The sequence below is a fragment of the Anas platyrhynchos genome, chromosome 13 (assembly GCF_047663525.1).
Source record: "Anas platyrhynchos isolate ZD024472 breed Pekin duck chromosome 13, IASCAAS_PekinDuck_T2T, whole genome shotgun sequence".
NCBI classification, from domain to species: Eukaryota; Metazoa; Chordata; class Aves; order Anseriformes; family Anatidae; genus Anas; species Anas platyrhynchos.
Window position 1 is genome coordinate 18436080 of NC_092599.1, and position 25184 is coordinate 18461263.

A 25184-nucleotide genomic window follows, 5' to 3' on the forward strand; every position below is an offset into this window, starting at 1 on the left:
ATCAGTGTATGAGCAGGGCGCAGCACAGGGAGACCCACTCACACAGAACTTCTTAGGGAGATGGGGAACAACTGAAATGCTTGGGCCAGTTTCCTTTCCTGCAGATGCTCTTTTTGCATAAAAGCAGCTTAAAAACTTGTCAGATTTGCTTAGGATGCATGTGAGAGTCAAGGTGAGCGACTGTGCAGGTGCCACGGTCCTCCTTGCTCCCCAGTGACGTTCATGAGCTGCAGCACTTTGTGACAGGAGGCTGCAATGTGTATTTTTATTGGTAATATATAATTGTTCTTATTACGTGGCTCTCATACACTGATGCAAGCTTGCTTTTAGGTCAAGAAAGATGCATAAATTCCAGTCTTGTCAAGCTGAGAACTCCGGTCCCAGAATAACCCTGATGCATCGAGTTTTTTGTGTCTGTATCTGTACGCAGTGGGATCTGAAGTGTCAGTGTCTGCGAGCCAGGCTGTAGCAAGGTCAACTCTAAGGGCTGTAAGCACGACAGCAGCACAGGGCAGTGATGTCCTGTCACTGGCCAGACAGCCACCAGGCAGAAGCCTTCGTGGCAGAAAGTGACACACTGCCACTGTTTGGCATAGAAAGGTGCAGGACAGGAGCTGACCCCAGCAATCCAGAGGGGTGCAGCCGAGCCATTCATGATCTAGGTGTGTTTCTTCCTTATTTTTGGTTGCTGCAGTAAGAGGGAGCGCAGTAACAGTGCGTTCAGAGAGGTGTGCGCTGCCTCTGGGAGGGAGTGCATTTTCACAAAATGATTTGAAAGGTGTACGTATGGGAAAGTAGTTATTTTTATTTAAGGAGTTGTCTTAGCGTATGAAATTAATCATTGATTTTTGCTAGCATAACCCAAGATGGCTAATAAGTAAGATCACCTGGGATGTTTGGGCAGTAGAAGGCATTGGTTTTCTGACCAAATTCCTTTGGCTGGGACTACCTTGTTGTTACTGTTGACTACAGCAAGGCTTGTGGCACACTTTGCCTTCTCATTCTCTAGGAAGGGACGTACAATGGGGGTTGCCAAGTGACAGCTCCAGTGAGTTCAACAAATGGTTCCTCCTCAGAGCTACAGAGAAGCCTCGGACATGGCAAAAGCACATCCACCCGAGTGAATGCACAGTGGCCACAGATGTGCCACTGCTATTGTGCTCACAATGAATTACTCCAAACACAGCAAATAAGGCAAGCCAGATGAAAGGGAGGATCTAGTGAGAAACCAGGGAAAGTTTTCCAAGGACAAATGTACTGTAACTATGATCCCAGCACTGAAAAAGGCCAGAAAACTGGCTACATTTCAACTGTCAGAATTAGCAGACAAAGTTCTGTGTGGATAAGTGCACTTGTATTAATTTGAATGGATTTGAAGTAAAGGTTTTGCTATTACAAGGGGAAGCAAATATTATTGTAAAAACAAACAAACAAAAAAAAACAACAACCACAAACAAAAACAAAAGCCACTGAGTTTGAAATAAAACAAATACTTCCATAGAACCAGGTGCTACACATTTTCTTCAGTGTAAAGTTAAAATATTTAAATTGTTCTGTACAGTTCTTTCTACCATATAAAGCAATACCTTCTATTATAAAATTTTCCTTTAAAGTATTTCAAAAGAGTAGTAATCTGACTTGGTTGTTCGGCTTATGATTTTTCTATGACTAGGGATATGCAAGTGGTCTAAGGTTCAGATGATGAGCACCTGATACTTTTAACTTCTTGAAAAATTTCTGAAATTCTGTATTTGTTGGCAGACTTCTATGTAATCTATAACTTCTCACAGTCTTGAGTAGAATATTAGATATAAGCAAAATCAGAAAATAAAATGAGATGACAGGTTCATCTCAAGCTATCTGTTAAAGTGTTCTTACAGATGAGGGCTATAAAAAAAAAGTTTATTTAATGTCTCTGAACTTCTTGAGTTCAGTTTCCTGTCACTGTTCTTATTGACTGTCATCAGTCATTGTTCCCTGGCTGTCACTGCTCTTGTCCAAGGATGTACTTATTGTTTGTGGATCTATGCAGTCTTTTTTGTAGTCCAGCATATATACACACACAGGCTCCATTCAAATTTTGTGCTATCTGATAAATTTCCAAAGTGCAATTCACTTTACAATCAGCAAGTAGTTGACATTGATGACACTACTCAAGCAGAAAGTTGTCCAGTTTTTCTTTATTTAATGTCTAATTTTTAAATAAAATAACAGTTCTAGAATGCCTAAATATAAGACGTGCATTATCATTCCGATTGGAAATAACCTACTGTATATACTTCTACATATACCTTCTTTTGTGGATACTGTTTCTTTCCTAGAGCTTTTCTTTCTTCACTTAACAGAGCCGATTCTGTATCGGGTAGGAACATTTCCATATTCCTCCCCTTTCCTTGGATTATTGATTTGGATCTGTTTGCTCCATCTTGCTACACTTTAGAGAGTAATGATAATCAGAGAAGTTATTGAAAAGAGCAGGACACTGTCTCCTAGAAGAGAAGAAAATTTGAACTACTGCTGTTGTAGGATAACATATAGCATAACTATTCAGAAAAACTACCATTGCTGACTGTCAGAGAAATAGATGGGGGAGATAATGCTGGAGGCCTTCATTTTCATAGTGCTAAGAGAATGAGGGAATAAAACAAGCAACTTTGCATTCCAAGTAAAAAGGATTCCTGCTCATTAACACATATAAATGCTGATGGATAATTAAGTAATTTGGGAGACAAACCATATGTATGGGAAGCATTTTTGGTATTTTATGACCCCTTTCTCTGACCTATGTAATTACTGTCCTGCTGTCTAGCAGAGCAACATAAAACCTCTGTGAACATCTCCATTATGAAGTCTGTTTCAATTTTAAATGACCTCTCCTTTTATGTGCTACATTGGGATTAAAGAAAAAGGTTGTTAAATTCCATTATTCCCCCTAACGCTATTAACTGGAAAAAAAAATCTGTAAACTTTATTAAGTGTTCAATTTTTAAGCCACCTACAATGTAGTATAGAAAACAGAGACGACTTATATTTGGCAAGAACAATTCATGTCAAACCAATCTCATTTCCTTCTCTGACAGGGAAAATGGCTGAATGGATAACTAGGAGTAGTAGATGTGACAGTTATATTGTAGTAACATTTTTATATGTGACACTCCTATAAATAATATTTATAAATCATAAAACTATATTCGAATACACAGATGGTGTCACCTTGAGGAGGAACAAAGTTTACTGGGAAAAAAATTAGGGAATACCTGTTAATGATTTGCTCTCTGATTAAGAGGATATATCAGGTGGAGGTAACTAGTGTGTCCTGGGCCCTTGTCAGTACCTTCATTTATGCATTTAACTTGCACAGTGCAGCTGACATCAGGCTGAGAGGGAATGAGTGTTTGGAGGCTAGTCTCGGTGTCATCTTGAGAAACCAGGAAAGCAGTGCAAAACTGAAAGAGCTGAGCGTCAGTAATAACTAATTAAATGTCCTATACCTAGGAAGATGGAATCAAGTGTGCCAGTACAAAATGAGAGTAACTCTGAACAGCACTGCTCAAGAAATGAGGCCCACCTAACTTTGTAAACTTTCCTGTGTACTGGCCTTCTGAATTGCACATTTTTGACATAATACCAAATGATAAAGAATACAATTTCTTATGACTTTTTTTTTTCCTCTGAAATGAATTTAACTGATGCTTTTCAGTAAGGAATTTTCTCAAAATTTACCTTTAAATTGTTTCAACTGACTCATTAAATTGGTAGGCATTTAAAAATAAAAGCTAGTAAAAATTTATAGTGGTGGAAGAAACAGTGGACTAAAACCTGAGGTGTGCATGGAGTGTTGTAAGAATTGTGCAACTTAAGGCAAGAAAAGTCTTTGGTCTACTAGGTTGGCTTAGGAACCTTGTAACACGATAGGAATATTTTAAACAGTGATACAGGCAACTGTACAAATCAAAAGTTTGTCACACAGGTTAGCTAATTTTTACCAAACAGATTCATAGTAAGTTTTTGCATTAAATTTACAGCAATATGGATCTGTAGGCAGAAAGGGCAGTTGTTTATAACAATTCAGAAAAACATTTAAACACTTGGTGGTACTTTAAAGTTTGCATCTATTCAAGAAAGTGTTTCAGGATTGAAGTTGTTTCCTGAATTAGGCATTATAATTTAGGGTTGATGGGGCTCCAGGCTTCACTGATAGTGAATTGGTGTAAGATCCCACTCTAGAAGTGGGATTTAGATGTTTATAGATCTTTGAAACTCTGAACCTGAGGGAGGAATTACTTTATTCTTCACTTTAGAAATATGAAAGTATAAAGAGGAGTAGCACATAAAAGTCATAGAGAAGTCTCACTCCTGCACATGATCCTCTCTGAAAGAAATTAGGCTTTTCCTGGAGTAAAATAGTGGCCACACCAAGCCAATTAAGGTGACTTCTCAGGAGACAAATCTGCAACCTTACGTGCTTTTTGCAGTACTCAAATCCCCATGCATTTCTCTGTGCTGCTGCCTTGCAGCATTAATTCTTGCCAAACCTAGATATCCTGCTCGTATGCTTACAAACTTTTTGTGGCACATAGAAATGGAGAAACCACTCACTGGAGTAGTAACTTGAATAAAATTACAAGAAATCCATTTGTCCATTGACAGTCTGAGAAACCTGCAGGATGTAGCAGCTGTTTCTCCATCTCTATGTTTTGGCCAACTCATTGTCTTACCCTCAACATGTGCTTCCTTGCACCTCACCTGAACTTATGCTTGTGGGTTCTGGACTGCTGCACAACAGGAGAATGTGATTCTGTATGAGCAGAAGTATTCTGCCTTTTGTAGCACACCTGTGAGCAAGTACAGTGAGTGGGACAAGCTTTGATGCCAATGGCTACAGAGGGTGGAGACAGCCCAGCTAGTGGTAAGCTCTTCCATCGCAGTAACTCAGAGCTCTGCACTGCTTCATTCACCTGGTTCTCTGCTTGCATGGGCATCCCTGCACTGCTCTGTGGAATAGGTGGAATTAAAGAATTCCATGCACTGGGGAATATGATCCTAGGCATGCAAGTCACAATCATCATTAGGTGGCTCTGTCCTTAAGCTGTTTAAGTCAGGAGCCATATTACATAGACAGGGAGATGGGAATGCTTTATGGCTACTGATATGGAATCAAGAACCATTAAAGGGTCTTGCATGTGGAAGAAAAAAAAAGACAAACCCCTAAAATTTCCATTTTTTAACTCCCTCTATTTGTTTTGGTGTGACCTGTAAAAGTTCCTGCTCTGCAAGGCCCAGCTGGCATTTCTTATTGTCTTCAATTAGTTTATTTTTACCAGTTCAAAAGTGATTTTTAATGCTTCATCATACTTTGGAAAAGCAATTCTGCAGGACAAGAGCTCATCTTAAGCCTTTTCTGCTCATGCCAAGGAGAACTTGATAAACTAGATAACTACTGCAATCTCAGAAGCATGGGTAGTAGTGTCATTCATCCAGATATCCCTGTAAATGACAGTTAGTCATCTGGGACATTACGTGCCTTGATGGTGTTTTTAAAATCCTATAGACTTTTAAAGAAATGCTTTTATCTTCTGCAACCACACAGATATTAACATACACAATGCTTATAGAAAGACACCGGATAAAATGATTATTTTTAGAATTTCCTCACTTCATAAAACAGTACAATAGCCATGATGCTACAAATAACTCACTACGAATTCTTCTTATAAGCAAACAGAGGAAGTATCAGTTTAGGAAGAGACAAGGAGATCAGAATAGACAATGTATTAAAACACTACTTTTAGTACAGTTGAAAAAAATATAAATATTAGCTTTACTTTGGGTCAGTAAAAATCTAAACAACATTTCATTCCACAGGTCAATTTGAAACTTGGGCAGAATTGCCTACCTAGCACTCCATCAGTGGCTTCAAGTTTGAGATAAAAAGCAACAAAACCAGTGTATCATTAAATTTGTGGTCAACTTTCTTAATCTTGGAAACATTTATTTATGCTTGCACAAAAGTGGTTTCTAGTTGGATGATACAGTTTATGCTAGAGACTTCCACTACATTATTGCATGGTTTAATGGAAGTGTTTTAACTTTTCTTCTGGAGCATTCCATATTCTAATGAGTAAACAAGTGATAACGTCACAGCAGAGTTTAAGCCAGCTGAGCAGAAACTGGCCTTGTGCATTTTTCTCCAATTCATATGACAAATTGAACAACTTCAATAAGAAACGGAGCATCAGCTGCCTGGTAGCAGCTGTTTCTGTATGTGTGACTTAACTAATGGGAAAAGACTGAATTTATCATGGTTAGTTAAAGTCAAAAGTGTTTTGGAAACAGATTCTGAAGGATCATTAGCAATTTCTGTTGAGATTTTCTTGAAGTATTACTACGTTGAGTCCTATTACCCATGTTTGAGGGATGACTTCAGCTGTCTGTTCTCCCTTATTTTAGCCTACCGTCTACTGAACGTGCAGGTTCCAGTTGGGATCCCTATCAACACGACTGATAAGTAGCTCCTAATTTTCCTCTACCTGTACTTTAGAAGATGTATTTGGGAACACTCATTAAGCTACAACCAGTGATCTTCAAGCTAAAATGTGGTGACATACCGTGATTTGATAGCCGTTATTTGGCAGACTTAAACTTACCTATAGTGCTGCAGTTCCGATTCTAGCTGCTGAATGTATATTTGCAAGTGTGGCACTTCGTTAGCCTTCACTTCTAGCTCCTTCACTTTGCCCAGACTGTTAAGGACTGCGTGTCTGGCCTCTTCAACCTTCTTCCTCATTTCTGCTTGTTCCCTCTTCAGGTTACGGTTGCAGTCTTCCAGATTGACTAATGCTTCCTGAGAGCTCTTCAGCTCTCGTTCCAGTTCTTGGTTGAACCTAATGGCTTCTTCAATTTGCCCATCCCTGGAGCTCCGGATGAGTTCCACTTCTTTCAGGACACTCTGAAGGCACTTGGTCTGGGAGTTGTCCTGTGTTAACTGTCTCTTACTCCCTATAAAACAGGTCCCTTCTTCCTTATGGTTAGCATGGCTTTTCCGCAGTCCTACCTATATTGAACGGGAGCATAAAGCAGGGACAAATTAATGTATTTTAAAACAAATGACATTTTAATCAAGATTGAATGGCTGGATTGTGCTGTTGTTGTTGTTGTTATGGTTATTAATTACATATAGTTGAACAGCAATTACCTTATTACCTGCTTACCTTTGCAAAATACAGAGACAAAGAAACAACCTCTTGAAAAGAATTTTTTAAATATGTATCTATAAATTTACTTTTCTGAATTGTTCAAAAGGAAAATTTGTTACTTGCACAAGTTTCTGTATAGCTTTAACCTCATTATCTTAGTCTGTTCTCAAAAGCCAAATAGTATTCTGAAAAACACCTCTGATTACATTTTTTAAAGTTGTGTTCAGTAGAAGAGGACAGAGAGCAGCTGGTGGTGGTCTGGAGCCCTGACCTCTGTTCCCTTCTCATTCTTTCTGGGGCCTTTGACTGGTGATCCCAGTTGAAATTGGTAAAAGTATCGTTTACCTGCCATGCTGGCATTGTAAAGACAGACAGACAGCTAACACCAAATGTCAATGGCACACGTGGAGCAAATTTCCGTGGGTGCTGTGTTATGTTAAAGCCAACCTGACTAGAGGCACCAGAACAACTGGGAAACAGCCTTGGGTGCTTTCCCTGGTCCATGCTATTTCATGCCAGAGTGATTTAACTGCAGTTAAGTATGTTCTTGTTTCACCCAAGCCAATACAGCAGAAAGAGGCCACAGAACTAAAGGGGCCCTGCCAAGGAGCCAGGGACAGCCCGTCAGCCTGTGACAGACCTGGCTCCTGCCCTGGGCTCTACCAGCTGCACTCAGAAGGAAACACACCGCCAGTGTTTCTGAGGTAAAGCTCCGAAGTGTGTAAGAGTGAGTAACCACCTGTGCTGTGCGTGTGGGTAAGCATCCACAAGTTTGTTCTTTGGAGAGAGACCCCAGCAGCGTGTGATTGCTGTGTAACTGCCGGACTGATGTGCAGCAGAAAAAAGCAGCGTGACACACTTAGCGGTGTTACACTGAAGCCTTGTAAGGCTTTTGCAGTTTGAGCAGGATGGTTTCCAGTGCACTGAATGAATAATATCAGTTAAACGCTATTGCCATCTGATCAGTTAAATCAAGGCATTGAATCAATGCCCTGCCCACCTGTACCAAAAGCGGCCCCTGGCACAGCAGTGAAAGCCCAGCCCTTCTGCTTGAGGAGTCCCGGAGAAACGTTAAGGGCCACCACCCCCCAACCTGGCTCACGGGTTAACGCCAAAGAGGAGCAGCGCAGCTCTGCCCCGGGCTCCTCGCCCCGCTCCCTCCGGGCCCGGAGGGCTTTGGGGCGGCCCCGGGCACTCACCTGCAGGGCCAGGCAGCGGGCGTCGCTGCTCTGCAGGGCGGCCCGCATGTCCTCCACCAGCTCCCGCAGGCTGCCGTTCTCCTCCTCCAGCTTGGCGATGCGGTCCTCGGCCTGCTCCAGCGCCACGATCTCCTCGTAGCACTCCCGCGAGCAGGGCGCCGCCGGCCGCCGCTCCGCCGAGCCCCCGCCGCCTCCCCGCCGCCCCGCAGAGCCCTGCCCGGCCCCGGCCCCGGCCCCGGCCGCGTCCCGGCGGCGGCGGCGGGGGCTGCGCAGCCGGATCTGGGTCTCGATGTGCTCGCTCTCCCGGCCCAGCGGCAGGCGGGGCACGGCGCGGCGCGGGGCGCTGCCCGCCCGGGTGCTGAAGTAGCCGCAGAGGCGGGCGTGGAACTGGCGGAAGGTGAGCTCGGCCGCCAGGCCCTCCCGCAGCGCCAGCCGCTCCTCGGGGTCGGCCGCCGCCTCCTCGCCCAGCCCCAGCACCTGGCACAGCGTGCGGAAATCCTCGCCGGGGATGCGGCCCTCGCCGGCGCAGTCCAGGTGGTGGAAGATCTCCTGCAGGTACTGGTCCAGCCCGGTGGCCAGCACCACGATCTCGTTCTCCACGCCGCGGTCCAGCCCGTAGTGGTAAGCCAGGGCGCTCACCAGCCACTGCGTCCTGCGGGCCGGCCGCCCGTACGGGTCCCAGCCCTCGGGCGGCTCCATCGCGCCCGCAGCCCGCCGAGCACCGGCCGCAGCCCGCCGAGCACCGGCCCCAACCCGGCCCCGGCCCCGCTCCCTGCCGCTGCCGCTGCCCCCGCCCCGGGCCCGCCCCCGCCCGCCCCCGCCAAGTTCATCAAAAGTTAGCGGGGCGCGGAGGAGGCAGCTCTCCAAAGCAGGGCGCCCGTCCCGCGGGGTCTTTAAAAACCAGGTGTGAGCGAAAGGGGTGCCCGGTCTCGAGCAGCTCTGGTCCAGCGCTCGGAAGCCGCCTGTGCTGTCGCTGCCCCCCGTGAGCAGCAGCCTCCGGCCAGCTCTCGGTGAGCGCAGCCCCGACAGCTCCGCGGGGACTGACACGGGCCGGAGGTGTCCTGGCTGTGCCGTGGGGCGGCAGGGCAAGGTGCCGAGCCGGGTCCCGGGGCCACCCAAGAAGTCCTGTCAAGAGCAACAGCGGATGGGGCCAGGGCTGCGGTGCGGCCCCAAGGTGCCGCCAGGGCTCTGGGCACGGACCAGAGACAGGCACACCACAGCAGCACGCAGGGGCCTGGGCTGGGCATGCATGGAGCGAGGGCAGGGGTCCCACCTGAGGAGTTTCAGGGTGGGTGAGGTCTGCTAGGGGCCCTGCTGCTGCTTCTGCTTCCCATAGTTGAATGGGAATGCTGGTTGGATTTCACATACTGTGCATCATCCAGAAAAAGCATGCTTTATAAGAAAATCTCTTAATACGCCTCCAAAAACCAGATTTTTTTATCACTTTGCTTGGTAGACTGGTAATATGAAAAGCTGTTTTGCTGAAGATCTCCTGGTTTTTATGTTATGAGACCCCACGTTCCTTCAGGGTACTTGGTGTTCCACAGCATCAGGCTCCTTATTCTCAAACGCTGAGTTTTATCCACCAATGATCTTCTGCGTGTTTATTATACAAAATAGTAGTGTGTTTGTAATTTTGCAGTCGTTAAGACTTTCCTGTCCCTTTCATGGATTTATTTATTTTTGATTTTCTTTATACATTTAAAGAGTGTTTCTCTCATTTTCCTCTTGTTTGAATTGGCACATTAGTGTCCTACAGTTCTGATTGACTTGCGGAGTGACTGGGTGACCTGATAGGGTTTTTTCATGCTTAACATATATATATTCATTTACACTATCATAGAAACGTATACCTATAAACTTCAAGTTTTTGCAGACTGATAATGTTGACATCGCACGAAATTGATTTTGGGTCTACTGAATGTGCAGTGTCAGAGAGAAAGACAGGAAAGAAAAAACATACACGTTGAATGTTTTTAGCAGATGTTATGTAAATCCACATCTGTTATCCATACACAACAAACGTGCTGATCCCCAATAACCTAAAGCTAGACAATGCAACAATTTAAACTTGTTTTGGTCTAGCTAGTTTAAATTGTAAAAATACTTATCAGGTGGAAGTAATTGCTTTTAAGACTGACAGAATCTTTACCAGGCTATAAAGATGCCAGCACAAATTTTACATCAGCACTACCGTTTGCAGTTGGGTTTCTTGGTGGTATCTCTGGCTAGAAGAAAGGTGTTGTTAATGGCACTGGGGAGCATTTGTGCCTCTGTTGAATTGCTCATTGCCTGTCTTCTCCTATTCTGCTTCACAAGAATGAAGGACCCAAACTCATGAATATTTGACTTATTTGACTTTGTGTTATCATGGCAACAGGGATACAAGTATGTCAGAATGATGGCAATTCACCAGAGTTTCATCTCTGAAAGAAAGCAGACATTTGATAATAGCAAACAAACAAACAAACAAAAAACAATCAACCAACCAAAAACAGCAAACAAATATTTGGTCTATATATTTTATTTGCTTTTTTGAAAGAAGTTCTGATGCTGGATGATGTTTGCATCGCACTTTCTAAAAAAACAACCACCAAACCCAGTAATTAAAAACACTGGACAACTGAAGAAACAATAGGCTAATAGAAAGCTTCAATGTCACTTAAGCCTCTCTGTAACATGAGGTTTGGATTGGTAGAAATAAGCTTTATTTTTGCAACCTGCCTTTAAAAACAAAACAAATCTCTAAAACATGAATCCCTACATATTTAACCTTTTTCTCCATTGCAGCACTACTGCTAGCAGGGGTATGGAAAAGCCTGTAGCAGTGTAATGGCACTGATTGCTGTGTTTACTCCTGACTGTAGCAAGACTAAGATCTTACCTGGCCTACACAAGGCTTGCCTGTTGACCTATTCTCTAAATCTGCTCAGAGGCATGGCAACCTTTTATTAAGTATTCAAAAACTTTTCTATGATGTTGTTACCAGTTCTGATAGTACACTCTGTCATTGAAGGATCTTGGAAGAGTTCTGACTGTAGATAAGCACTGATGGCAAAGCATGATTTGAAGGGAATGACTGTTTCTACAGTCTTGTAATAATAGTTGGAAATTAGAAGTATATTAAAATACTGCAATTGGAATTAATTAATTGGAGATTTTTATTTTAAGAGGTTGACAGCTGCCACAATTAGACTTAAGTTTGCCAGCATCGTAGATGGAATTCTGTTTTAAATTATATTAGATGGTGGTGGGATTAGGAAAGGCATATAAACTGTGTTTATAGAGAAAAATGCTTTGCACTTAATTTAACTATGTTCCTATTTTATTTCACAGTTCATACATGAGGCAGGGCCAAGGACAAGCACAGTTTGCTTTTGTGTCTCACATTGCAGGGTATCAGTAGTCTAGCCTCATTTGTGTGGTGGGCTTTCGTTCAGTAGCACTGCACAGAGCCAGCCAGAACTGTTTGGCTTTGGAGAATGCTCATCTCACAGCAAAGATCACTTCATTACTGTAAAAAATATTTTCCTCCTCTCAAGGAGAAAAGTGAAAATGTAGTGCTTAGTACCTAAAATTTGTTTTTCAAATTGTTTCCAACAAAGTCATGCCGTGATGTTATAGATACTTTTAAAATTTGTTTGGTGTTTATGAAACAGTTGCTTTCACAAGGAACTTCAGAGATAAGTTAAAATAATATTAGTGGTGTGATGTTGTTCTTGGCATGTTCTTTAAGTTTCTTGTAACTCCAGAAATGTTAGGCGTTGGCTTTTTGTTTGTTGGGTCCTGCATATTTGGAACAGCTCTGTGTATGCAGTAAGACAAAGAAGGAAAATGTAATTGATCGTCCCTATCTGTCATGTAGTTCTGCTCCTGCTCACAGATATTTTTCATTTAATACAAGATTTTTGAGATACACATCTGTTGAGCATGTAGGTAATTCGGATCAGCTGTGTAAAAAGCCGCAAAGATGTTCTGTATGTTTAGCTGCATGGAGAGCGTATGGGATGGATACAACACAGAGTTTCAGAAACTACTTTAGGGAATCTTAGCAAGCTTCTGAATGTAAGAAGAATGTATATATTAAAAATGGACGTGAACTGGTGTCTGGAGACTCTTCTGCTATGGACTCTTCTGCTAATGGGAGACCACTGGGGCCAGCACAAGAACCCAACTGCAATTTGGATTTTATCCTGGGAGCATGCTGTTGCTAACTCCTTTGTGGTCCTTCTCTTGGTCTAAACCATTTGAAGGGAAGAAACAACACATTATGTAGTCTACAGAGGAAACAGCTGCAGCTCGCAGAATACCCAGATGTTTTAGTTGACATTTCTTAGCTATTCAGCATCTGGAACAGTTTAAGGCTCTTCTCCTTTACTGAGAGAAAAAGAAATCCCCTGCTTTCAACTTTTATGTAGTGGTGCTCATGGGGTAGATGTTTGTCTTTTATGAACAAATTTCAGAGTAAATCAAAGGGGAAAAGGGCAAGTTTGCAATAGTGAAGTGAGACCAGAACACGGCTTGCAGTCAGTCCCTGAGGAGTGCGCAGCCGGTGCGCTTGTCAGCAGTTCTGGTGCGGGCTGCAGGCAGCAGACACAGTGCGGGCCCGGCCACAAGGCTCTGACTCCTGTTAGGAGCAGGCACCGAAATGCTCCTGAGCGGAGCGAGACGGGGACGCGCCCACACCCGGCCCTGCCGGGGCCAGGCCCGCCGCCACCTCCCTCAGGCCGCTCCCGCCGCTGCCCTCCCTGAGGCGGCTGCCGGGGAGCGCCGGGCCCGGGGGTAACGGTCGGGGCCGAGCCCCGCGGCCGTTGGGGCACGGGTGGGGGCGGCTCCGTCGCGTCTGGGGGTGCCTCTGCCTCGACAAAGTTTTCGAAATGGGAACGTTGTGGTTCACCTAATGCTACCCTGCCTTGCTGCTGCTGGGGTTCTTGTAGGGATTTGTATTCGTTCCGCACGGCAGCACTGAAATGAGACTGTTTTTCTCCTTTCGTAGTCGCTGAGCCGCTTGTCTGACTACGCAACGGCAAAGCAAAAGTGTGAGGATTAGAAGGCAGTGGGTGAAGAGGAGATGGAGGAAGAAAATAAAGAAGAGATGGCAGACCCGAACACCGCCCACTGTAAAAGCACATCTGAACAGTTGGAGCCTGAAAGCCCAGGGGTGCCTGGTGCTGGTGGTGCTCTGGCCACAGAGGGTGAAAGCGGCAGGCGCGTCCCGTCAGAGGAAAGCTCGCTGGAACCTGATGGCTCGCACACTGTCACCTGCACCTTCACGGTCTCACTAGCTGTCCCTGTCTTGGCTACAAGTATGTACCTGATGCAGACTTTCCTAGGAAACCTTTTTCATTACTCTCTAGCTTTTGTGGCAGTCTTCAGTGGGTTAAGGAGGTAGTGGTAGATAAGATGTGAGTTGATTGGGATTTTCCTGGGTAGATCTCTCAGGAGCTTAGAAATGCACTTTTGAACTCCTGTTACCATTTGATCATTGCAGACAGCATTAATTTTGCCATGAATATCATCTTTGATATCATTTGGCACTTCCAGATAATTCCAATATTCTCTCTAGAGCAAAATCAGAAGATACCCAATCCGCGTGATAGGCAAGGAAAGAGAATTCCAGCGGAAGAATCGGGAGCTCTCCTAAGAACGCAACGCTGCTATCACATGGAGTACTTCCTTTTACCAGATGATCTCGTTCCTAGAAAACTGGATTTGGTGGTGTTTGGGACGGTTGCAAAGCTATTTGCAGAACGTGATTCCAAGGTAAAAGATACCGTAACACAGAGTAATCCCAAATTTTGTATATAGGAGATAGGTGAATGTTTTCAACAGCGGACTGTTTTAGTTGCATATTGGTTTAACAACTGCTTAGATCTTATCTGCACTCACAGATACAGAGACAGATACTGAGGTTAGAACTTGATGCTCCTAATCCGAATGAGCAGAAAATTCTTAAATTTATAGTAAGAGGCTGATGCATTTCAAAGCATTTTTATCTGCTGAAAAATACTTTTATCTTCCCTAGATTATCAGTTTAGGTGGGATTATAACTTTTAAGTACCAAGATAATAAATAACACAGTAATTCAAAGGCAACTACTTATATTCCAACAATTATGATAAATATCATGAATATTCAATATCATTCAATTAAAATGAAGAAAACCTGAAATTTATGCCTCTGATCTTTGTTGAGGAGAAAAAGATCTTAAGGTACTTGAAGAATTTTGCAATTTTTTTTGTGTGTGTGTTCAGACACATCTGAGTCCTGTGCATTCAAACCTGTAAACATAAAAATTAGATATATTGTGCTGAATACGCTTTATTTTTTTTTAGAAATTATTTCTGAAATGCCAGTGCTAAAATCATCTGAAAAAAGACTTGCTTTTCAACCATTGTATCCTACTATCTGAATTTATTTGAATAAACATGGCTAAGAAGACTTGAGACTACATTCTATTTGCCTAAATCTTAATGACCGATTATCGATTGGAAGTTTTGTTGCATCTGTCTTCTAAAAGCCAGCTACCAAAAAAAAAAAAAAAAAAAAAAAAAGCCAGCTATAAAATTGTTACTTACTATTAACAAACATGGTTCTATTTTTTTGGTGAAAATTCTGCAAGTAAAAACTACTTGTGTTTTCAGAATTGATGATTCAGTTAGTTAAGTCACTATTGTACATGTTTGGTTGTAGTATTTGTCTATTAATTCATTTTAGAATATTATGGCTCAATGTAAATAAGAAGGGAAGTTTGAACATAAAGTAAGCCCAGAGTTTTTGTACAGGTCACAGAGGTTTTATTGCAAAAGCACAATTTTGGAAGAACTGCCTTCTGAAATGAGTGTGTTAATTCCCTGTAGGAAAAGAGTGAATCAGTTAACAAAGAATTAATAGATAAAATAATTTGCTAGTCAAAATGCCTTACACTTTTAAATTGACTGTCCACTCTTCTCAGTTCCCTATCATTGATAGCAATGAATACAACCTAAGAGTTACATGCCATTCCTAGAACTTGAGGTATGATAGGTAACATGGTCAGGTCTTTTTCTTGCCAACTGTGCCTAACTTTTAAGTACGTAGAAACACTGTGTAAATATCAGCATTCTGTTAGAAATATAATCGATAAAATGTCTTTTAAACACTGATATTAATTGTTGTCTATTTTGATATAACAAACTAAGTTGTTTCCGTTTATCCACTGTTGTAATCTCCTGTCATATTTCTTACCTTTGAGATTACATTTATATATTATTCTTTTTGTTATTACACAACTTCATTTGTTTTACGTTTTTTTCCTATTCATGGAGTTTTATTCTCTCTTCATTGTAAACAGACAGCTCCAGGGGCTCAATCAAAACGTCATGAAAAGAAACTGACAGCTGGGCTAACTTCCTCAGTGAGTGAGCATATAGGATAATTTTAATAATGAGTTAGGCATTGTGTATTTTTCTTGTATATATTTATTTAATAGCTTAAATAACATACAAATCTTGTCTCCATCATAGTTTTATCTTCTAATTATAACACAAGTGCATACAGAAATACTTGTTTGACCTTTGAAAAGGCATCATCCTCACTGAAGTCATTTATGTTCTAAACCTTAAGTGACTGTGAATCTTTCATTTTTGAATTCTGACATTTTCTGCTAAGGAACTTTTCCTGTTCATTTTCATTTTAATTAAAGTCTTCTGTAACAGGAACAAATATGTGTATATCCTTGCCGACTGTCAGTTCCAGCTTTGAAGGATAGCTTACTTGAATTTTCAAGGGGTGCAAAGATGAGGGACACACAGTAAATTGTTTACATATAAACCCTATACACTGCAATCTGACCTCAGAAAATACTAGCAGGAACTGAAAATTCCTCTGAAATGGGGATGGGTAGAGGTAAAATGTCATGTAACAAGCCAGTCAATATTTAGCCTATAGTACAGACTTAAAACAATCTGTATAACACACATATCTTTTTTGTTTATTAAGCATATATATATTTATATGGTAAACATGTATATTTACCATCCTAGTACAGTCAAGTTAACTATGTAACTAGTGCTGTTGAAGCATGAATAACTTACAAAAGAAGCATAAGGAAAGCAGTGTTCTAAAGGAGAAAAAGCAATGGAGGTAGAAGTATCTGGATGGCAAAGAATCATCCTCTGAAACAAAAAGTAGAATTTTCTAAGAAGTATTCTCCATGTTAGGTGACATACTGAGGCTTATTTTGGTAGTATAATAAAACACAAGTGAGGGAAGAGAAAGGAACCGTCAAGAAAAATTCCAAACATATCACAATGGATAAAGGTAAATAAGAATTGCTAGCTTGAGACTGTACAGTTGTGACTTAACAGAATAGCACACTGACCTCAGAAGTTAAGACTGTCTTGGCACATCAGCCCCAGTTTCATTGTAATACAGAATTGCAAGTGAATCTAGCTGTCCACATTGTATATGTGTCTATGTGCATGAAAGATGACATGTAAAATGACATTAAGAACAAAGTTCTGCTTTTTTCTCTTACATGAATACTTACTGGATTTTCACCATATCGTATATTCTCATATTTACAAAGTAGATTTGATGAGATCTTCCAGTACTGTATGCTCTCGGGTTTTGTCTTTGCATGACAATCAGGCTAACGGCCCACTTTGATTATTTCTGAGTATAAGTTTGAGATTCTTATTAAACAAAATTTCTGATTGAAATATGAAATTTCTGATTGAAATATGTTATAGTGGCAACTCTGATGAGCGTTCCATTCGCAGAGATTACCAGCATTCATATTATATATGAAGTTTGATGCTTGTGCTTTGATTCTGTATTTTAAAGAGTGTATATTAGCTTTCATAGTATTCCTTTAAGCATTCAGTCTGCCATGTCATGCTGAACAACAGTTTAATGGCTGTTTTTTCTTACCTCATGTCTCATATCAGACTTTGGCTTGATAAAACTGCTTTGTATGAATCCAGCAAAATATGCTGCTCTGACACAGAGAAAGGGGATACGAATAAGATCCAGCATGAGCTGGAGAAATAAGCAATGTATACTTCGAGAGCAGTGGTGACAGTGGTCAGCATGTGAATATAATTTCTTCTGTACTGGTCAACTTTCATCTTTGTTTTCATAGACTATTATGCCATGGTTTGAAAATGACCAGATGTGGATATCATGGAACCATAGTACTGATATCAATGTCACCAATGAATATCTAATAAAACTAAGAGATCACAAAATAACTTTAAAACTCTGGGATGCCAAGGACAAAGTTTCTTCAAAAGCAAGGCTTAGTAAACCAAGCATTGTTTCCTCACTAGAAAGAGATGCAGAGGCTGTTGGTAAGTCTAGTGCAAACAGACACGTTATAAAATGTGTGTTAAAACAGTGACTGCACCTATTAATAAGTTGTCAATGAGATTGTTTGATTATTATTCATATGTCATTCTCACTAAAATAATTCTGTCTTGTTTGTACTTTGATGTACTTTAATGAATGTATCAGTATCTGAAAATTTTGATAGCAGAAAAATACAATTGGGACTATCGTCTAAATCTTTGTAAACTAAAGAGGTATTTGAGACTATTGGATAGTAGTGGTAGCAGTGACTGTGCTTTTTTCTTTTTTTTTTTTTCTTTCTTTTTTTTTGTAGTTGTCCTGAGAAGTGAAACTTGTACAGCTGTGTTTTTGTGCTGCACATCTTTCTGTTTCACCTCTCTCTTGTTACCTCCCACAACTCTATATTTATGGCTAAATTTTGGCCAATTTTGGTTGTAGGTCAGTGGTGTCAAATACATCTATTTTGTAATTGAGCTAATTTCTATTAGTTGATTTATTAGTTAAGCTAATTTAATTAGAGGAGAGAGACCTTGTTAGAGCTCCTTATGGACATGTATTAAATGAGATCTCAGTCTTTATTATATTAACTAACCATAAGATAAAATATGTAGGAAGTAGGGTATCCTTTGTTCTGAAGAGTCTGAATGACTGTTGAAATTAATTTGACTGTTAAAATATGCAGAATTTATTAGTTGAGTACTGTAATACTCTCTTTTCCATATGTATAAATGGATTGAGAGTTGGTGATGTTACAAGGTTTCAAATGCCAGTTAATACAGGCGTGGGTTTCTTTGTAACTGAACTGATACTAATGAATGTTTGCTCAGATGTGGTGGGCTTTGTGAGCAAATGGGCTTTGCAATTGATGGAAACTTCTGACAGCATTTGGTTTGTGTCTGTAAGAGAGATTGAGCACCTCAGTAGCTGTTGTTGAGGAGTGGAAACTCATTTGTAGCTGTACTTTTCTGAACAGCTGCTGTACAGTTTAGCAATGGGGGCAAGGCAAGACAAAGAATTGAAAGCTTTCCTTCCTCAAGCTGTGCTGTTGCAGAGGAGTGTGTATGCAGAGGTCCCACTCGTCACACTGCTGGGGCTGTTTGCCCTGCGTGCAAGCCCAATGTTCTGGGAGTTGCTGCAAACCTCACCAGCCCCAACATTTTCCTCCAAATATGCATTGCTTTATAGTACACAGGGGGAACATTTTATGCTAGATTCTTCTGTGGGCTTTGAGGTAACCCTGCTGATTTTGATATCCAGACTAACAGAATTGAAATCTTGGAGTGGTTTCTTACAGAGTAGGAAAAGAGGAATGTGTACCAGGGGAAAATAATTGCTCAAAATTGGAGTATCTCAAGCAGAGTAAGCAATGAAGTCCCAATCACAGATTTTTTTTTTTCCTTGTCCTGATAGGTGGGGTAAAACACACAGTGCTACTGCAAAGAAAATTATTTGAAGAGAGTCAGCCACCACCCAGCTGTACAAAAATTAAAGAAGCAAAGAAATCCAAAGCACAGAAAGAGTCTTCAGCCCTTCCTGTCAAAGGTATATGAGAGCTGGAACTGTTTTGTGGGCTGAATGGGAGTGGGAATGTAACTGGCACCTTGAGGAATGGGTGAGCAGGAACAGGACTCAGGGATCTACAGAGGGAGCAAAGTGTTGCAGTAAGTCTGAGGACATTATAGTCGGAGCAAGGTTTTAATAGCTTTGGAAGAGAATTGGGACACAGAAGAGATTTAGCTCATGGAAGGTTTTCAAGGGACACTAGAAAAAAGCATGGGGATTTTTCTGCTGCTTCACATTTGTAAGTGATTGCATTAACATCTAGAAGCTTGTGTAGACCATAAATTTCTAGATTCTTGTTTCTCTGTTGCTGGTAATTACTTGAGGTACATCAGCAGAATGTTGTTTCCTTTGAATTGCTAGTGTGTGGAGGAGTATGAAAATATATTTTTGACATAAGTGGGAATCCCGATTTTATGCAGTTTAGTGATCTGATCTTTCCTTGTGCCAGTTGAGAAACTGCTGCAATGCTGCTGCAAATAGAAGTATCTGGTGTAGTGATCAGCAGTGATAGCATCATTTAAGCAAAGAAGGGGAAAAACTCTCCATCTAGTGGCAGTGTTTTTTGTAGCCAAAGCTTAAATGCTGCTGGTAGTTCCTTTGTTTCTCTTGGGGCCCTGTTAAGTCCCTTGACTGGAGAGCTGGCCCCTGTGATCTCTTTGCGCCTGGGCACTGTTGAACTGTGCAAAGTACTCTGCTGTGAACTCAGAAAGCATATGGTATCAAAACACTTTTTTTCCTTAATTTTGTATTTTAATGGTGAAAATAAAACTAAGACCTAAATTCTCTCTGTGTGTTATGTCTATAATTTTGTTTGATCTACAGACAGAAAATCTTGGGACTTGCCAAGTGTTTAGATAGAATTCTCCAGAGGTAACTGCAGTAAGGTTCTGGAGATTCAGTTGATAACATGATTTCCTCCTACATTAGTATCTGATGAAAGACTCCTTGTATGCTTTTGGGGAGCACTGTGTCACCGGCTTCATCTCATTGCCTTTTAAAATTGTTTTTCTAACGATTCATGGCATGCTTCATCAAAGCAGAAGCAGGTGAATTCCTGGTGTAATTAGGCTGGCAGAATGTATCTGCATTTTGGTAGTAGTGCCATCTAGTGATGGGTCCAGAGAGGACTGGTGGACCAAATGCTGAAGCCTGCAAAGGTAGGGAGATAAGGACAGGAATCTAGCTTACAGTTCAGATGAATCAAAAAATCCATTTTTTTGGTTCAATGCAAACCCATCCTACTTTAAGGAAGAAAGGAGTGTTCTAAAGGTCTCTTTATGTTTCTTTTCATTGACCTTGAAAAACTGTGTGCACTATTTGGTGTACAACTACTTGTGCTGTGTAAAATAGGTAAATAATTATAATTCCTCAATGTCCTGTTTATATAGTAGGTAAAAACCTAATATTCCATTGCTCCATTTTTGCTTACTTGCAAATAGTGGCAAATTTTGTTCTTTATAGTGTGGAATTTATTCAGCTCTTTAAGTGCAGATTCTTCTTGCCATTCATACAGTGTTGATTTGCTCTAATCTTACTGTAATTAAGACATACATCTCACTCTAATTAAGGCTGATACATTGTGATGCTAGATGTTGAGTAATTAACACTTAGGTCTGTGACTGCTTTTCTATAAATGACGTCTGAAGTGAGGTACAGTGTACCAAACTTCTGGCATATATGAACATTAAACAAATGTCAGGGCACTTCTACATGTGCTCTGTGTAAGAGATCTGGACACTGAGAATATTATCATTGTTATTATTTTTTTCACTAAGATAGCTGTTGGAAAAGCATATCCTTGACAAGAACACAAAAAATAAATGGATCATAGTTTTGAGTTACAAATACAGCTTGCATAAGGCTTCTTGCTGTTATTTAGTAGAGCTCACAGATGCTTTTCTTAGTCTTATGTGAGTTAACAAAACATAGAGTACTTATTAACAAGTGTGAAACCTGTTTTAATTCCACAGAAGAAACAGATTGGGATGAAGCAGGAACATCTAGTTATGGTTTACCACATCCTGCAAAGATAGATGACGTCCTTACAGTGAGGTAAGAATGTTGCACTTACTTTGGAAAATGTGTTAAAACTATAGTTGACCATATGTAAATGATTTTCATTTTTTTTTTTTTTTTTTTTTTTTTAACCTTGCTATAATTATACCATGGTTTCAGAAGTGGTTAACTGTTGCATTAGTACTTCTTGCAGTCATGCCTGCTGACTGTAGGAGAGGAGCAAAAGTGTCAATGCCCCTTTTGATATACATCAAACTTGTTACAGTGTATTTGGGGTAAAGTAGCTGCTTATGAAAAAAATACATAAAAGAGCAGACTTTACTCAGTTTACCTGTTTGTTCATATTTTTCTTCTGTTTACTTGTATCTTGTAACTTCTGATCTGTGGGGTAAGAGGCTCACTGAGACTAGACGGAGGAGAAACTGGGAGCTGGTCTACCACTAGTTGCTCAACTGAAGGTGTTGAGAAGTGGCTGGCAGGGGAAGCTGTGAGGGGTTTGTTCAGGGTACTTAATTCTTTTTGAAAGTAAAGTAAGCTCAACAGTAAAAGTTTGCTAGCAAAGCAAGCTTTGCTGGCTTGTGAACTCAGTGAATCAGTGCTATAGCTATGAATCTATATTGGATCAAAGTCCTCTCTAAATTAAGTTGATATAAACATGACATTATTTTTCCAAAAGAAGTGAGAGAATCCTGAGTTTATAGTGCTGTAGTAGCATAATTCCTTATTTCTTCTGTTCTGTTTTTAGGAACGGTTATTCATTCTTCTCATCTAACAAACAATAACTGTTTCCAGTGGTAAATTTCTAACAATCAGCATACAACCTTCTAAAATTATAGAAAGGTTAAAGGGTTCAAGCCTTGAGAAAGGTAACTTTAAAAAAAAGAAAAAAAGAAAAAAAAAAAAACAATCCATGCTTTTCTTGGGTATTATTCGTAGTGGAAAACTTTGCACTTGAAATAGAAATGAATCATGAATAGGGTGTTTCTCAAATTACATAATCCAGAATGTCACCTGAAAAAACATAAACAAAAACCAACCCTCTCTAAGTACTTTCTCAAGGGTCACAATCTGCTTCTAAAAAATGCGTTGGTGTCAATAGCACAAACTAATACAATTCTGTATTCTGTGATGTGCTTTCTCATTTTACACTCTTATGCAAGTTTAAGAATTTCTCCTGAACAAGATTTAGTCAGGTTACCCTGATCAAAAGATAATGAAGTCAGTGAAAGGACTCTTAATGCCTTCAGCATAGTTTTATGAACTCAGTTCATCTGTAAGTGAATCTTGTAGTTCAGATGGTATGGGTTTTGTGTGGCAGAAAAGAAACATGCATTTGTAGAGATGAAAAAAATTCTACAAGAATGTTAAATTGAACATAGAAGCAAAAACTTTGGTATATTTCAGATAGTTTTCCTTTAAGTCTAAAACTATCCTTAAAAAAAATTCTCACAACATCTAGAAAATCCATCCACCATATTTTAGTTTTTTGTTTTGTTTTGTTTTGTTTTTTCTCTCTCGTATTCTTTTGAGCTGCTAGCTACTGGATGGTGTTTGACAAAGGTGCTGTGTTGTATGATTTGGGAGAGTGCTGATTCTCAATCAATGCCTTTCTACATCACCTTCAGTAACCGTTAGTTTGTTGCCTCTTCTGTTTTTAACAGTTCTCAGTTCCTGCTTAGCAACTAAATAGACACTCCCTGTTCATGACTACCATACTGTAGACTTTCTTAATTGAGCTATTTCCTTCGGCAGTATATTTTTGAATATCAGAATAAATACTGTTAGACTGCATGATAAAATGTATGGTGGGCCTCTGAAGCTTTATAGCTACCAGAATCAGTTGGGCTATTGTATTTATATCTTACATATCTGTTTGTCATAATAGAAATATAAAAAAAACTTTCATGGTGGGATTTTATTTGTAATGGCTTATGGGAAGAGGTGCTCAGAAATCACAAATGTGAGTTGATGCTGTTGAAAATAAGTATTTTATTCCAAAAATAGTGTTGGTGAAATCTAGCTATGTATTTCTGAGTGTGAATTTTTGCTGCTTTGTGTCCCATGAAGGCATCATTCCTGCTCAAAAATGAGTGACCGTATTATGTAAAATTTAATGTAGAAATCCAGGGCATTACCTTACCTTTGGACTTGCTGCACATTTTGTAGACATCTTAATTGATAGGATATAAAGATATTTTTCCAGTATAATTCCTAAAGTGTACCTTGTGCTGCTGTTTGCCTCCCTGTATTTGTACCATCTGCCATGCTAGTAACAACATTCTGGTAAAACAGGAACAAATGAGATCAGTGTCTTGCAAAATCAGGAGCGTGTGTTTAGCTTTCATGCAAATTTAATTTTCAGTACAGATTAATTGGAATATAAATACTTTTTAGATAGAATGCTATTTCTAAAACTTCTAAAGACAAAAAAAAAATGGTTACTGGAAACATATTTAGAGGTGTTACAATCTAATGACATGAGCTATGTAGGAATATTTAACAGGATATTAGTTCTTCTGGAAAAGAGTATCTGTTGAAAGTGAAGCTCAAACAGGATAAAATGGATGGACATTTTATCTCATTGTACATCACTATTGCTCTGTCATATAACTGAACAGTTTTATTCCATCTGTATTAAGAATGATGTTTCTTTCCAGCCTCATGTTCAAAGAACTGTTATTACAGCAATGATCATTCTTTTTGAAGGACTAGTGAGTTATCTGACAGACAGCCTACACTTACTCTGAAAGCAAGTCTGAGATCCAGAAGGTTATATTTTACCAATTTTATATTGGGAAAGTTTTGCCGATTTTTTGCATATCTGGAAAAGAATCTCCTTTTCTAAAGAATTATTTTCCCTCGTCCCTCATTTTATGTCAAAACTCTACAGCAAGGAAGTATGATAGTCACAATAATTGGTCAAATTAGTCAAATTGGTTCCAGAAAAATTCTCAGTACTGTTGTAAATGCCCACATATGTTCTGATATCCTGTATGCCTTTTCAGTGTGCAGTGGGGAGATTTCCAACAAATGCAATAAATTCTGAGTTACCTCCATGAACTGCACTGTACAGTTTCCTTCACTTAGTCCCAACACCTGGCAGTTCTTATACATTGTGATGGTCTCTAGGGCCCCAGACCCTTTGCAGTGATTATCTTTTATTGATACAATAGAAACGGCCTTATTGATTTTAATTTTAGCATGTCTGTTTTTCTCTTAGGATGGTCATTTACTTTTAAAACCACATGTAAACTTTTTTTATTTAGATTTTTGTTCCCCAAGCAATTATTTTGATGGTCTGTCATTCAGTACTTAGGTAACCATACATAAACGCTTTTGACAGTATTTTTTATGAGCATGTAAAGATCTTAGAAAACTATATTTAATGTTGATCACTTTTAGAGGTGCAAAAACACACAAAAAGCTTTCTCTCTCCCCACTCCCAGCTATTATTAAGATCCTTTAGGAAACATCTTTAAGGGTAGGTAGAGTTATGTGGGAAATTATTGACTTAATCTGTATAATGAATTTTTATTTTTAGTGCTATAAAAATGCAGTCTTCCCAGCTTTACTTCCACAGTCTTGATTCGGTGCTTACTGAACATGTCTGTCTGAACTGAAATAAAGTTTGTGAAGCAACTGAAGAACTTAGGCCTCCGAGATTAAAGTCCCTCAGAGGAGGAGGAATAAAAGACATATTAATGATTTAATGCCAATGATAAATGGAAGATGTTGCACATATTAATAAATCTTAGAGCAAATGCTATACAGACAGATTCATAGATTAAATATGATAAACCGAAAATAGTCTTTAACACCAGAAATCTTTAGAGTAATCATTGTGAGAAGCTATGGAGGCAGTAGTCAGGGAGACTTATAC

The 25184-nt window shown here is 40.1% G+C and overlaps 2 protein-coding genes across 10 annotated transcripts in view; one reads left to right on the forward strand and one right to left on the reverse strand.

Annotated features, from left to right (window-relative positions):
• Nucleotides 1-9182, reverse strand: part of EFCC1 (EF-hand and coiled-coil domain containing 1) — a 55562-nt gene extending 46380 nt beyond the window's left edge. Inside the window, exons 1-2 of one of the 2 annotated variants that reach the window (XM_027467550.3) lie at nucleotides 8396-9182; nucleotides 6648-7054 (exon numbers count right to left, since the gene is read on the reverse strand). In XM_027467550.3, coding sequence (XP_027323351.1) covers nucleotides 6648-7054; nucleotides 8396-9094 — 1106 coding nt within the window. In that variant the 5' untranslated portion in view covers nucleotides 9095-9182. The remainder of the gene's footprint in view (nucleotides 1-6647; nucleotides 7055-8395) is intronic. The other variant, XM_027467549.3, reaches the window with a different exon arrangement.
• The window catches only part of CFAP92 (cilia and flagella associated protein 92 (putative)), a 173733-nt gene that overhangs the window by 110719 nt on the left and 37830 nt on the right, over nucleotides 1-25184 (forward strand). For 4 of the 8 annotated variants that reach the window (XR_011812446.1, XR_011812445.1, XM_072044253.1 and 1 more), the window contains exons 1-6: nucleotides 9327-13701; nucleotides 13962-14158; nucleotides 15729-15791; nucleotides 17520-17727; nucleotides 19136-19267; nucleotides 21259-21340. Coding sequence is in view for 6 of the 8 variants with exons in the window: in XM_072044253.1 (XP_071900354.1) it covers nucleotides 13467-13701; nucleotides 13962-14158; nucleotides 15729-15791; nucleotides 17520-17727; nucleotides 19136-19267; nucleotides 21259-21340 (917 nt within the window). In the remaining 2 variants the exon portion in view is untranslated. Of the gene's footprint in view, nucleotides 1-9326; nucleotides 13702-13961; nucleotides 14159-15728; nucleotides 15792-17519; nucleotides 17728-19135; nucleotides 19268-21258; nucleotides 21341-25184 lie in introns of those variants that run through there. The other 4 variants (XM_072044254.1, XM_038186158.1, XM_013091946.5 and 1 more) reach the window with 2 other exon arrangements.